The sequence below is a fragment of the Acipenser ruthenus genome, chromosome 10, assembly GCF_902713425.1.
Source record: "Acipenser ruthenus chromosome 10, fAciRut3.2 maternal haplotype, whole genome shotgun sequence".
NCBI lineage: Eukaryota > Metazoa > Chordata > Actinopteri > Acipenseriformes > Acipenseridae > Acipenser > Acipenser ruthenus.
In genome coordinates, this window is record NC_081198.1 from 17,696,599 (window position 1) to 17,712,398 (window position 15,800).

The window sequence follows — 15,800 nt, forward strand, 5'->3', positions numbered from 1 at the left end:
TGTGAAAATGTTAAACCCACCCTGTCACCCCAGAATAAACACATGTATATTTGCATGAATAAGACATTGTATAAAAATTACATAGTGAGACCCCCCCCCCCCCCCCCCCCCAACTAATTTTTTACATACGTATTTTGGATGCGCTGCAAATGTGTTTAAAATCTTAACAAAATACCCCTATTGCACAACTTAAACAGCTTTTTACTTCTGACGAATTGTGGGATCAGATTCCGTTGGATGGATATACAAGTTTAGGATCTCATCAAGTGTTCTGTCATCAGGTACCCTAAAAGGAACACAAATTTTTTTTTTTAAAAGAACGATGGAACTTAACAGCACCAAGAAACAATCCTTAACAATTAGTCACACAAGCCTCTGATTAATGATAAAGAACAGCTCCAAGACAAAACAAATAAACTGCACATGGACTCCACCAGCGAGGCCTTCATCTACATATAAATCATTTAAAAAAAAAAAAAAATATGACCTTGGGATTTCCATGTATTATTGTTCATTAAGATTAAGGCTGATGCGCCCCAAATGTTATTTTTTCACTTGTCTTTTCTCTAAAGATTATTAATACTGCTTACCTCCTTGCTACATATTCGGTGTGGCTTTGTGGAAAAATCAGCTTCAGATGCCAGAAGAACTTATTGTCCCTAGATGATAAAAGAGAAGTGGTAGTTAAAAGCTCATAAGGTCCCACAATCATGCTCAACTGTACACTAAAACACAATTTCAAGGCTACAGTATTCTTTTTCAGAAAGCAGACCTTATTGACCAGTTTGCTTGCTTACATTTGGCAAAGGTAGTTGCAGCTGTTCCTCCCTACCTCAAACCCCCTCTGTGATCCAAACAGACATGCAGTACAAATAATGTTTTACAGGACACCTCCATAGATATAGAAGCAAAGCCAGTGGAACTCATTCATAGAGCTTTCAGTCTTTCCCAACCAGGTCCTTGAAGTCAGAACCAGGCTCTGGATGGTTCAATTGAATAGAAAGACATGGTTGGAATAAGGTCCTGGACTGGATGAGTCACAAGCGGGTAGCTCTGCTGTAAGCTGATATTCTTCAGCATGGACTAAAGGCAACAACCTTTTGAAATATGTAAAACTGTGTGGGCCTCTGCACTTTAATAGTTTGAATTATACTTGGAAAGCTACTCCCTCACGCCAACAATTAGATTAAGGTGAAATAAGCTTACTGTGCAGGGAAGGTAATTTTCTATAACATAATTATGTTTCTTGACAAAAACAGCCTGAGGTTATTCAGATGGCTAAGTGTTTCTTTTTTTGTTCTTTTTTCTGCAAGACTGCCTAAACTATTATTTAGTTTGTAATTAGTTAATTTGACTTGTCCCGGTGTGGGGTGATATGCTGTCACATCCAAGTCCAGCTGGCTAAAGATATGAAGGAGCTACTGTATGTGCTACCAGGTAGACAAAAACCCCCCCAAAAAACCATTGAAAATCATGCAGAACTCTGAATATTATAGGGTCATTCCACGTCAACTCAACCAGAAAAAGGGCATTTTGGCATTCTACCATGCTACCATCATGTGTAGCACCTTGTTCGACTAGTAATGAATAGGGCTTTCGAGAAAAAAAATACCAGGAGCACCTAACTCACTTTTGGCAAGTTGCCAAACGAGGGGTAAGTGACGAGTTTTATTCGAACTTCATCCCAACCCTTTACCTTGTAGGGGATGTAGGGGATGAGAGTACTAAAATGTTAGTATTGCTGTAAGAATCATAGGGACCACGCTTTAAAATTTTGTGAAACACTTTTGGTTTCAAGTCCGCCCCCACTGGTCATTAACCCTCTCCAAAAAAACACACAAAGATATTTGTGGATAGACGTTGATAAGATCTACGAGAATCAAGCTAAACATTTTGGTATCCATGGAATTTTGAAGTTGCATTTGTCATGCATTCAAGCATTGCTTATGGCCACTTTGGTGAGGCTAAAGTACCACAAAGTCCTAATCTAACTGGTGTTATTCTTCATTGCATTGTCTGGGGCTAGGTCTAGAGTAAAAAAAGTGACAGGGTGTGTTTCCAGTGGCACTAGCTTGGAGCTGAGTGGTTATGAACTTACGTGTGGAACTTATGATTTCTTTGTTACAGTGAAACATTTGAAACTACCAAAACCTCAACCTCAACCTCCTGCTCACTGGTAAATCCATCTATGTGAGCGGGAGGATGATGGGAAATGTATTTGAGAGGTCCATGCAAGCCATCTTGAGGCAGGGAATGCAATTTAAAAGTTAAAGTGGTCAAAATGTAAAAATAAATAAATAAACAAATAAATAAACAAACAATACACACACCTTACGTAAAGAGTTGTAGCAACACATGGGAACACGTAACAATAAAATAAAAAGGTCCTTAAGTACCCTTTATTTCTTCTTGATCTAATGATGCCTTTGATACTGTAGACCAGTGGTGCACAACTCAGGTTATGGAGGATCTTTGATCCTGATCTCAGTTAAGACTCACATTAGGGAAGTTACTAAAGTATCTTTTTACCATTTGAGAAATATAGCCAAACTTAGACCAATTATTTCCGTAGCTGATGCCGAGAGATGAATGCATGTCTTTGTTTAATCTAGAATTGATTATTGTAATACACTTTTTTCTGGTGTCCCAAAACTTGCAGCTTGTTCAGAATACCACCGCTAGAATTCTGACTAAAACCAGGAAAAGTGAACATATTACCCATTTGGCCTCTTTACACTGGCTCCCTGTGCAGTATAGAATTGATTTTAAGATTTTGCTGTTAACTTACAAGGCCCTGAATGGATTAGCACCTAGTTATTGACCCTGTATCTTCCAAACCGCACTCTGAGATCACAGGATCAACAAAAGCAACATGGGAGGTAGGGCTTTTTCTTGTAGAGCTTCTTAATTATGGAATGCTCGGTCTTCGTTTGTCAGGGAAGCTGGGACCGTTACAGTTTTCAAGTCAAGACTAAAAACGCACTTTTATAAAATTGCTTTCTTATCTTGGTGGGTTTTAATGTAACTTTAAAATTGCTGCTTTTGTATTATTATGTGTATACTGTTATTTAAATGGTCTGATTATGGCAGTTGTATGTGTGACATGCTATACAAATGTATTGTGGTTTATTCTCTTTTCTGCTATGTACAGTAAAGTGCTTTGCGATACTTTTGTATAAAAAGCACTATATAAATGCAATAAATAAATAAATAAATAAATAAATAAAATATAGTACATAATGTAAACATTCTTGTCTCAAAAATCCTGTATTAAAAAGCAATACAATGCACAGTATAATGAATTTTCAGTAGGGTGTACAGTGACCCAGTTATCAGAAACCCAAACCAACTAGATGAATTCATCATGAAATAAAACTGTCCCAAGAGAATACAAAGCTGCACGAAAGTCCTCAGAAATAAAATAAAAAAATGTAAAAATCTTAATGAGAACTGACATTATTTTACTTGGCACAGCTTAAGTTTTTTTTTCTTCTTTAAAAGGCAAACAATGATCTTTTCAGCTTTTGCTTTGATGCACCACCCCTCATTGGGAGACCTGTGCATTTTAAATACATGTAGAAGATCATGAGTTTCTCCTCCAGTAAATACATTTTACTACAATCTATAAAATTCACTACAATTTGCACTGCTCCTCCAAACGTTTCACTACGAAGAGTCTCTCAAGTCACAACACGATAGGGCAAATAAGACGCAATAAAGTTTTAACCAAAATATTTGTCTAATTTTTTATTTATTTTTTATAAACTTTTAATTCAGTGTAAGGGCTAGTCACACTATAGTGTTTATTCGCTGCTATTTTTGTTATTTTTAATTATTATTATTATTTATTTCTTAGCATACACCCTTATCCAGGGCGACTTACAGTTGTTATAAGATATCACATTATTTTTACATACAATTACCCATTTATACAATTAGGTTTTTACTGGAGCAATTTAGGTAAAGTACCTTGCTCAAGGGTACAGCAGCAGTGTCCCCCACCTGGGATTGAACCCACGACCCTCCGGTCAAGAGTCCAGAGCCCTAAAAATCTGAAAGTAAGCACTATTGGTATGTTAAAATAAACACACTGTTTTGACTACAGGTTTTCATTAAATGTCCAGGTGTAGCTTCTAGAAAGTGCATGCCAACAGATGCCACGGCCCATTATTAAATATAGCCAGAATTACAAAACAAGACACCGGTCCTCGGTTCAAATCCCACCTCAGCCAAGTCACTTAACCTCCTTGTGCTCCGTCTTTCGGGTGAGACGTAATTGTAAGTGACTCTGCAGCTGATGCATAGTTCACACACCCTAGTCTCTGTATGTCGCCTTGGATAAAGGCGTCTGCTAAATAAACAAATAATAATAATAATAATTGTATTTACAGGAAATTAAACTGTCAAACAGTTTTGTGAATCATATATTAGTATACATGTATTTTTCCCCCAATAATGTAAAAACACTGTCTGACGTTACATCTGCATTGACAGGACCATCTTCCTGCATTTACTGTATTGTTTATTTAAAAAAAAAAAAAGTCCTGTCTGTACTTCTAATTTCGTTTAACAATGTTTTTGTTGAGATTATTTACCAGTAACACAATTTGAGATGATATAAATATAAACAGAATATATCAGCTCTTGCACAAGACGCTGGTGCTCCCCTAGGGTTTCCTGTTGCTCGTTATTATAGGGTGAATCCATTTTCTTCTTTTTTTCTCTTCTTTGGAGCAATAACCACGCTCCAAAGAGAACTCCCTATTAATGCCATGCCATCTTGTTTTAAGGCAGTATTTAACAATAACTGGGGGAGTACAGCACCGAGCAGAATGGCTTAAGACCTGCAGACCAGCATGGAGGAGAGTGCTGCTTTACAGGTATGGTGTATATGGAGAGGGAATGAAGTCTGAAGTCTAGCTTTTCAGTGGTTAAGATGCTCGCTTGCAGTGCGAGGGGCTGTCAGTTCGCATCCAGCCTCAGCCCTGTTACATATATTCAAATACATCACAAAGTTAGGAAAGGAAAGTTGAACTAAGCAATACAATACTGGTGCGGGGTGGGCAATAATGTGGTTAAAAAAAGAAACACAACACCACATACCACAATAAAAACCTTGCTGTTACACCTTTACAATTCTTGCATCTGTGCCTCGATTTCTGAAGGCAATGATGCTCTTTCTTGGAATATCTGCATCCCTCTATAGGCAGTGCCAGATTATGCCCACCTGTGTCTCATCTAGAGCCAGCTGTAGGTGGGTCACCAAAAGTACTCTGAGGTAACGGATGCCTTTGCATCTCATTTGACAGGTGAAAGAAAAAATGAAACTCACAGCCCTTAGTCACTTGAAAGGTAATACAAGTACAGATCTGGCAGAACACAGCGTAAAAGCGGTGGATTAGTATCCACTTTGAAATGTAACATGCTGGAGGTTTGAGGAAAATCCTTTCAGGTGTCAAGGTATTCCATCTCCTTGTCTGTAGGATTTACCATTTTTTTTGTGGAAACTTTAGTGAGATACTGAGAGAGATACAGACACAGAGGGAGACAGATTCAGTCTCTCCCTGCATGAAAGAAAGAAAAAGAAAAAACAAACTCCAACATTCATATGAATCGTAAATTGTAGATATTGCAACTAGATTATGTAAGGCAATTTAGGAGCATCACGGTTTGTAGAGAAACAGACACATTTGACCAAAAACCAAACCTCAGTTGTGACTTCTTTGTGAAGGCTCAAAGATATTGTTTGGGATAAGGTAATTGTTAAATATCTGCAACTGTCTACTGCAAGGCCCTCATCCCAAAAACCCAAGCAGATATCAGATCAACAGATTTAGGTTCTATTTTACACTCTAGAAAATGATAATCCATTCCATATGGAAAAAAACAAAACATTAGGATAACGACCAATCCTTTTATATGAATCCTATTTACCAATTAAAACAATGTGCTCCTCGCTAGGATTCGAAATGTCTTTTACACCATCTGCCAGCACTTTAGCTACTGTTCTCATAACTACCAGTATCCAAACAGTAAACAGTGTCAGTGTTGCCATGTGTAACATCACAACTTTTATGAATCATACAGGAATCGTAAATCAAGTTAAAAAAACAGTCATGCAAACTACGTTCCACGGTAATGATTTTAAATACACAGAGCACTGGTTGCATGACAGCTTGTGTACTGTAGTTTATAGATTCTGGAAATGACCAATGATCCGAGTTCCAGAAAGATTTCTATTTTGATGGGGTTTTTTTTAAGCTTATAGCCTGAAAATGAATGGGTCTATTTTCATCAGGATACTTTGGCTAGGATATAGAACTCACCTCGGTGTTTTAAAAAACACAGGGGGGATAATGTACAGAGTTCCATTAGAAAAATTGGTGTCCTTCAATCCACAACCACCATCCCAGTACATCTGTTACTATGCGATTAAGCAAGATAAACTTTTTGATGTGGAAAGTCGTCATTTTTTAACTGAGGACAGTGATAATTTTTTTTGTTGTAAACAGCTATCCTCCGTCGCTTCAAAAAATATGATCGAGATTTTCATCCATGACTGAATTCCATATAATGACCGTTTCGGGACCAATCATAAGTTCATAATCAAAATCCAAGCTCATGCTGTCGCATATGCCAAAGTTGGGTCACAAAACTTTGTTCAAATTTGGCACAATTGTATGTCTTTGCCTGATAGCAGCCCAGGACCACTGAACCTCAAATGAAAAAGTATACATTTTGGAATAAAGTACTACATGTATTACAATTATGCCTCACTCTGAAAAAATGAATTATTTTAGCAGTACAGGCGCTGCTTGACTCACGACGCTTCGACTTACGACTCTTTTGCATTATTACCCTGCTTCGACTTTATGACATCGATATGGCATTTACGACATGGCGAGACACGAGCCATGCGTCATGTGCGTACGCTCGTGTCCAAACCGCAGTACCTGTCGTGGGTGCCCTGACTCACTTAGCGGTTGTTTTTTTTAAAATTATATATATATATATATATATATATATATATATATATATATATATATATATATATATATATATATGTAACTTTTTTTTTTTTTTTTTTAGAATTTATTTGCCCTAACAATGTCTGATAAGAGCAATGGACTCAAAACAAAACTTAAGCTGTGAACTCTGTCACGTGATGAGGGTCTTAACTTCAGGCGATCGAAAATTTCCGGCTAGGACTACCGCATACCCACACTGAATTCGTCATTGGAAAGCCCCTAATCTGTACTTTTAAACAAGCCAGGTAGGTGCCTGAGTAATATCCGCGTAACCACCGGGTGTAAAGACTTAAATAAATATTTGCAACAGTATAATATAACGGGTCATTTTTGTAAAAATATATTATCTGGCCAAAGAGTCAGGAACCCCAATGTATAACATTGTTCCTATGGGAAAATGTGCTTCAACTTACAACACAACTTTCAGGAACCAATAGTGTCGTAAATGCGAGGACGGCCTGTAACCAGAAAGACATTACAAGCTTGAGAAATCCTGGTGTAAATATACAAGTGCAAATGCAGGCACATGAAGCCTCCGATTCCCTTACCCTTGGGCGTTTCAATGTACTTTTCTGCACAGCCAAATAAACAATAACAATTACTGTAAGAAGATGGCACATTCCAACATGCAGCTCTTTCAAGACAAGCTGTCAACTAAACAAAAAACAGCAGTAATACAGTTTATGCTCCAGGGCCCACAACAAAACAATAAAAGCGCAGTTTCTGAAACCTCAGTAGGTAACACTATTCTCAGGCAACTAAAACAGATCCAAAATTAACAGGGAAAAACAAAAAAAGAAAAAAAAGAAAAAGAAAAAAAGCTTTCAAAAAACCAAATGTATTTCAATAAGTCAAGAAGAATAATGTGAATGCTTGTTGGACAGTAATGTACAATCCTATTTTGGTCTCAGAAGTTTTCCCTCATATTAACATCTTGTGATGTTGCCATTAGTTACAACCCAAGTTATACAGCATGTTACAGCAGCCCGTGAACATCCTCACTGTTCTACAAAGGCTCTTTATTGTAAAGAACTACAGACATTCGGAGATGGAAATAAGACACTCTGAGCCATTCAAAGATTTTTTATGAGCTGCATTTGATACACCTGATCTTGTAAGCTTTGTATAACTAAGCTAGTTGTAAAACCTGGAATGGTTGAACCTGCAATGCAACAGCAGTTATATTTCCATTCATAACTTTAATAATACATTCTTAGATAAATCTTATAAGAAAGTGTAATAGTGTAATCTTATAGTGTAAGTGTAATCTTATAACAAAGTAATATCAGAAGATATTACTTTGTTGTTTCCTTTAAAGTAATACTGTACCTATTATAATATATTATTTATTTCCATCCCTGCAGTTTTGGGCAGGTGATTGACAGGTCTGGGGAGCATGTGCAGTACAACGCCGATTACCAATGCCTCTGTTGTAGCACGTGCCACTCATTAAGATAAAGCCCATGCCAAAGCTAAATTTCCGCACATTTGGGTCAAGATTGAAGGCTTTTCTGAATGAAAATGTATCAGTTCCACAGAATGGGAGGCTGGGCTTGCTGTCAGATATTTTCTAAGCTGCCTCAATTAGCTGGTGCTTAGCTAGCAACTGACTATCCTTAATTGCAGCTATGTTCTAGCCTTACTACATATCCCCCTCCCAATTCACAACTGGAGCAGCCAACACGGTTAAAACAGGATCTGGGCTGTAAAAGACATCCAGCACTGAATCCCAAGCTTTTACAGAAGACAACCCTGCCCAGTCAAAAGGAGTACAATGACCACCAGGGACAAATCACAGGCAGCTCAATACCAATAGGAATAGGGGGGAAAAAATAATTAAAAAAAAAAAAAAAAAACTTCTGCAGTGCACACAGTTCCTTAAACGGGCCGCACTTCCTTGTTGCTGGCCAGTTGGAGTTGGAGTACTGTTTTTTTTTTTTTTTAATTCCAATTCCAATTCCTTTTTAAAATCAATTACTAATTCCAATTCCCTTTTAATAAATTCAAACACAACATTGATCAACATTGCAATTAGCAATATTCTGTTAAAATGAGCTCCTCACAGGGGCAACAAATTACTTAAATTGAAGACACTGTGTTAGGCAATTAAATTCAGTGGTTCCCCTACCATTCTATTGTGCACATGGCTTATGTTTCATGAAGCCAGGAAAATGGGCTAGTGTGCCAAAAAGCTGAAAATTAATTTACAAACCATTTCTTAAACTTAACTACGAACTAATCCTAACTTTCCCACCGCACGTCATATTTGTTGTACAGTCAGAATCTGAGACTGCGTACCGAAGTGCTGTGTTGGTACTCGTTCCCGCAACATGGCAAATCTTTTACAGATCGGGTTTTCTACAACTAAGCAACCAATAAGCCAAAAGGAAAGCGCTGAAATCAATAAATCATATAGAAAGTAATTATGGAAAAATGAAGACAAACATTTAGAGTGGAGGCTTCATCTGGCTTCATTATGACAGTGAAAAAAAAAAAAAGTAATGTTCTGCCTTGTTTGGCGTCAGTTTCCCAGACTTGAAGATAAAACCGCAGCTTTATTTGTTATGAATTCAACATTTCATTTACATCATATCCAGTTTCACAGTAAGATGGCCCGATGGATACCCAGATGTGCGATCGAATTGTCTAACTTTTATTTGGGATCCAATGTGTTCAGGTCAAAAATGCCATTCACAATCTTTCCAGGACTCGTTGGTATTACTCAGCAAGATTGGAGCTGACCTGGGAGAGGCTACATAAGTGACAACGCTCTGAGAAGGGTTGTTATTATTTTGTATTATGAATATTGTTTTAATAGTGTTTATTATTAGGATTAGGGATGGGAATTTCGAATCGTTTCCTATTTGAATACACAGGGTGCCACATTTTTGTGTATTCAATTACCCGAACTCTGGTCCCTTATGCTCCCAAGAATAAAAGGCAAATGCGTGTGTACAAGCAGACAGCATAACAGTACAAGCCAGTAAAGTTTAGCCGGGTTCACAAAGTGTACAAACAATGTCCAAGACGAGATTTCTTTGTTCAACACCCTATTTCCTTAGGCACAAGTTTTTCCTTTTGTTTACTGAATTAAAACACAGAATTCAATGAGCAGCAACGTCACAGCGCGTATCTCTTCAATTAAAGCAACAGTAGCATAATATTGCACAAACCACCAAATTATAATTTTTGCTGTAGTGTATTCAGAATAAAATAACACCCATCATGTAGCAACCTAAATATTCTACATCTGTTTAATATGAACAAAAGATTTTTATAAAATAATCTTAATAGTGTAAATATTGTAACCTGGCCAAAACAATAGAATATACACTCCAACATTACATTTTAAAATTATTAATTACAACTAGCCATCAAGTACTGACATCAGATGAATCTAAGTCAAGTTACTTTGTTTATTCAAAAACCTGTATATGATTCAAAACAAGGATACTTGGTTGTACTTTCAATGGTCAGTGCAAATGTTGACATTACTCCATCCATTCCCAGAAAGTCAACAGTAGATGTTTTACATTGAACTGCAGTCCAGAGTTTAAAAAAAAAAAAAAAACTCCTTTCCAACTCCAAGTATCTTGCCTTTTCTTATTGGTCACTGCGTTGTTCTGCTTAACATTTATGTCTTTATATTCATCATAACGTTAAGTTACCTTACTAATTTCAATGTTACCCAAGTTTGGATCACTTCTTTTAGCACTTGCTGTATACATTATTTTATTTCAGTTCACACATTCAAAGTTCGCCGGTGTCATGCTCCCTGAAGCTGTTTCACGACTGGCTAGCAACAGCTGCAGAATCTGCTGTGTACAGTCACTACAGGAACTCAAGCAGGGATCTGTTAACATTAGCTAAAAACAAGGCAATAAAATTGGCAACATCAAACAGAACACGATTACTGTAGAATGTTGCTATTACAAGCATTGCATAATTAATTTGGGTCCTTACGTTTAGGAGGCTGTGTGGTCCAGTGGTTAAAGAAAAGGGATTGTAACCAGGAGGTCCCCAGTTCAAATCCCACTGACTCATTGTGTGACTCTGAGCAAGTCACTTAACCTCCTTGTGCTCCGTCTTTCGGGTGAGATGTAGTTGTAAGTGACTCTGCAGCTAATGCATAGATCACACACCCTAGTCTCTCTAAGTCGCCTTGGATAAAGGCGTCTGCTAAATAAACAAATAATAATAATAATAAATAATAATAACGGGTTTAAGCGTCAGCATTAAAAAAATAAGATGCGTTTGCTTCTACTAGTAGCTAATGTAGAAGGTTTTTTTGGTGTACTTGAATATGTAATATGCTATTCGAATAGTTTATTTTTTATTTTCGTATAATCGTGTATTTGACTACACTGACCGATCCCTAATTAGGATTACTATAATTCAGTTTTAGCGTTGCTGTGACCATATGGTAACAGCTTGGTTGTGGGTTTGCTTGTGAAAAAATGAGTATCATTTGTACACATACATTTTCAAATCTTGAATACAGTCTTTTCATTTTCCGACAAGCACACAAATGTGTGCATGTTAAATGGCTGAAGTAATATTGGAAGGTTTCGTTTAGCCACTTTCTTTAGAGACGTGGGCTCTTTGGTTACCATACACAGTTAGAAACATACTGAAAATAAAAACCATCATGAAAAATATATAAATATATTGGGCCAGATAAAATTGCATCCAGGCCAGTAAAACCATTAGCTCAGTGGCCCAAGGTGCCAGTAGTTAAAATTCTAAACGTAGAGCCCTGGAATGGGTAAAGGACTCCAGGTACAGCCCCTGGCTGTACAACACTGACCATGGTATGTTTACAACCTTTAAAAAACAAATAATAGGTTGAGTGATTTGTAACTAAAGGAAATGCTTTGTGTAACTAGCGGTTATATAATGTGAATAGCATAAATTACCAATGAAGAAGTATAATGTTGTTAATAATCCATATGGGAGAGTCTTTTCACTTACTTTGACACTTCCTCCAATGATCAATTTTCAGTTTGCTTGCATGAATTAAGATTTGTGTGTTGAAGTGTCAATGTAAGGCAAATCAAACTTGTTAAATATCAAACACGTGAGCGTTTGTTTGAAACACAGCCTGGAGGTTTACTGACTTCCAGTTTCCGAATATGATTCACAAGGCCATGGCTGTTTTCTCCAAGCCGCGAAAAATAAGCTGCATAGACGACACCTGCACTTCGTGCAAAAAATAACAGCAAACTCCCCCTCCCACCGGGCCTATGTGATTTTCTAGGGGAAACACTGAAATTGGCTTCAGATGAAAGCAGTTGAACAATTACAACAATAATTATCTCTCTAAATCAGCAATTCCAATTCCCTTCCAATAGAATTGGAATTGAAAAACAGGAATTGACCCCAACCCTAGTTGGGTTGGCCAAGGCAGCAGATCCCTGCTGTTTCCTGAAGAATTTCCAGTGAAGACTACTGACAACAGACTTTGCTGCAGTTTTTCACTCCCAGCGCATGAAGAGACAGATATCATTGAGCAGTGATCACCTCCATAGTCACCGAAACACCTGGATGATGGGTGATGCTGGATCAGTGCTTTAAACGCTGTTAATGGAGGCCCTACAATCTGTTGAGTCTAATGTTTGACCCAATCAATGTTAAAAAGGCAAACATGCACCCTACATGTTTGAAATGAAAGGGAATAGTTAGCATAGTTGTGTGGACATATGAAGTATCCACAAAATCAGCCTGCCTAATAATTGCCATAATATATATTATTTATTTTTATTATTATTAGCACTAAATGCTAAGATGATCAATTTCAAATCCAATATAGAAACAAATTACATCCAGGTGAAATACTTCACTATGTGCCATTTCCAATCCAACAGAGGAAGGAAAAAATAAAATAATGCTTTATATATTTTTTTTCCATCCAAATAGGAATATTTCTACACCCAGCTGAGAATAATTCTCTCATTATTTGGCAATTATTTGGCAATAAAGGCAGTGATCATGAATATGTCACTAACGATTTGCAATCACTTGGGTATAAACATCTGCTTTTTATATCGTGTACTTCGTACATTCTGGAACCCTTTCACTGCAATTCATTGGCTTAGTGAAAACTGTTGTCAAAAACGTAAGTCTTCCCAGATAAATATTAGGCACCAAAAATAAAAGAAACCAGTGCCTCTCACGTAAACTTTGAGTGGGGTATTTCTTGCTCACACAAGGGAGAAAATTTTGCTTAACCCTTTGTCTGTCTAACAGTTGTTATTAAACGGATGTTTACCAAATATGTTAAAAATTATAGACCCTAGGCAACTGTCTGCCAATATTTATAAACCCAGAAAAGATGGTCACGCACTCTATGGTATCAAATCATTGTGGAAATTTGGACATTCAACAAAGGTTATTCTGGTTCGAATTATTTTAGCATTGACAGAGGTTTCTTTTTTTTTTTTTTTTTTTAAAAGGATTTTGGGCCTCATCACAAAATAGCTTTCAGGATAATATGAACCTTTTTATCATCGAGCCTTGGGGCAGTTAAACTTGTAAAAGGCACAGCAAGCTAGACTTCTCCTTATTCCCCAAGGGGGAAAAACCATAAAAGACTGTACACTGAATTCATTCACTTGGTTGACTTCATTTATTTTGCTTCTAGGCATCACTTTCTTTTTCGTTTCCTGAATTTATGTTTCTGTTCCTTCGATGGAAAAAAGGTTATTTGTTTTTTCTTTTTCTAAGGATGCGGGTGTCCTGTGGAAACAGAGCAAGCATGGTCTAACCTGCTGCTGAAGAATAACTACTGTATTTAAAAGAAACTGAGCCAGAAGCATCACTCCAGGAAATAAGAGGAGACTGTACCTTGTAACTCATGGACGTCTGGACTGTGATGCCTGAACCTTGTACTGAGAAACAGTGTTTCTACGGCAACACAACATTGCTGCTCTGTGAGCATTCAGATCGGCGTCAGTGAACGGCAACAGGCGGAATTTCATAAGATTTTCTGTCGCCTTTCTTATCCTTGAGCATTCCCACTCGTCTTGATTTTATGCTACTAATAACAGGCTGCAATGTGTCTTGCCCCAAATCTTTACCTGTTTTGTGAATGTTCAGTACCAGCAAATTGTCTGTACACTAAACGAATGATTATGCTCAGATCTTGTTATAGCACGTATGTGTTCCGTGTTTAAATACTTTAAATATTTGTTGTACGCCTTATGCCAGGATTTCTCAAACTGGGGGTCTAGACCCAAAAATACTGGAATAACCTTAAGATCTTTAGCATTACATTACAGCGCATATACACTCAATCATTAACAGTAAATGGTATAATATGAAGTCAGACCTCCTGCCGTGTTTACTAAGTGTCTAGATAGTTGTTTGTATGTGTATATAGTTTCTTATAAAGTGCTAGCACTGGTAAATTTTTTAAAAAAATTTTTTAAATGTTCAGGTTTTTTTTTTCGTGTTTCACATGGTTTCTCAATTTGCCACTTATGATTACTGCCACAATCATTGGCAAACTGTTTGTTTGCAAGCACTTCCAGCTCCCACAACTGCATCCTGTTGGCTACGAAAGGTAAGACACGCATTTTTCAGACAGCAACACGTGTTTCTTAAATGTCTACATACCCCTATTTTGAAAGCGGAACTTAAAGAAAACAGCCGTGATTTACAAATCAGAGGAGCCTATAAATAGGCGGTACCGATACTACATGCAAGTTGTCGATACTTTGCTCCATTTCTGATGGCAAAATTTAATTTTAATTCACACAGAATGACCATCTTGATGGAGAAACACACAAGTGACACAAATGACAGGCTTCTTGTTGATTTAAACACTTCCACCTCTGTGGGTTTAATATGTCTTGGTTTAATTTGTAATCTGACTATTTCTTACAGTTCAGATGTTTGGTCAAAATAAAAATGCATTTTATATGAGCTAAAAATATAAGTTTTTATTTATTCCTGAAAACCGTGGCTATCCCCCAAACCCCCTTACAAATAAAGGTTGAATAAGTGGGTTTTGAGAAGACGGCAGAAAGCAGTAAAAAACTGAACAGCCCTGAGGACAACCGGTAGCTGGTTCCGCCACAGGGGGACAAGGGAAGAGAAGAAGTGAGCATGGGAGGAAGGGGAGTGAAGAGAAGGCATAACAAGTCGGCCAGTAGAGGATGAGCGAAGAGGGATACAAGGAGACACAAGGGATTGGAGATAGGAAGGGGCAGTATGATGAATAGAGCAATACGCAAAAGCAAGGGTCTTGAATTGAATGCGAGCAGAGATAGGTCAGTGGAGAGTGCCAAGCAGAGAGGTAGTGTGAGAGTAGCGGGGTTAGGAGAATACAAGACAAGCAGCAGAATTTTGAATACGTTGAAGAGGACGAATAGCCGAACAGGGAGACCAGCAAGGAGAGTTACAATAATCCAATCTAGAAAGAACAAGAGCTTGGACCAGGAGTTGAGTGGAATAAGTAGATAGAAAAGGGTGGACTCTATAGATGTTGCCTAGAAAAACGACAAGTACGTGTTAGTGAAGAGATGTGTTGAGAATAGGAGAGGAAAGGGTCCAAAATAACACCTGTTTCTAGCAGATGGAAAAGGAGAAAGATTGATAGCATCAAGGGAGACTGAGATAGAGAGGTCAGAGGAGAGAAGAGAAGTAGAAGGAATGTAAAGGAGGTCGGATTTAGAAAGGCTGAGTTTGAGGTGATGTGAACGTGTCCAAGATGAGATTGCTGAGGCAATCTGAAATGTGGGAGGAGATATGGGAGTCAAAATGAAGGGAAAA

At 37.5% G+C, this 15,800-nt stretch overlaps 1 protein-coding gene across 1 annotated transcript in view; it reads right to left on the reverse strand.

The window, feature by feature from the left end:
• Positions 1-15,800, reverse strand: part of LOC117411101 (box C/D snoRNA protein 1) — a 28,323-nt gene that overhangs the window by 8,776 nt on the left and 3,747 nt on the right. Inside the window, exons 6-7 of the mRNA XM_034018212.3 lie at positions 591-659; positions 206-286 (exon numbers count right to left, since the gene is read on the reverse strand). Of these exons, the coding sequence (XP_033874103.3) occupies positions 206-286; positions 591-659 (150 nt within the window). The remainder of the gene's footprint in view (positions 1-205; positions 287-590; positions 660-15,800) is intronic.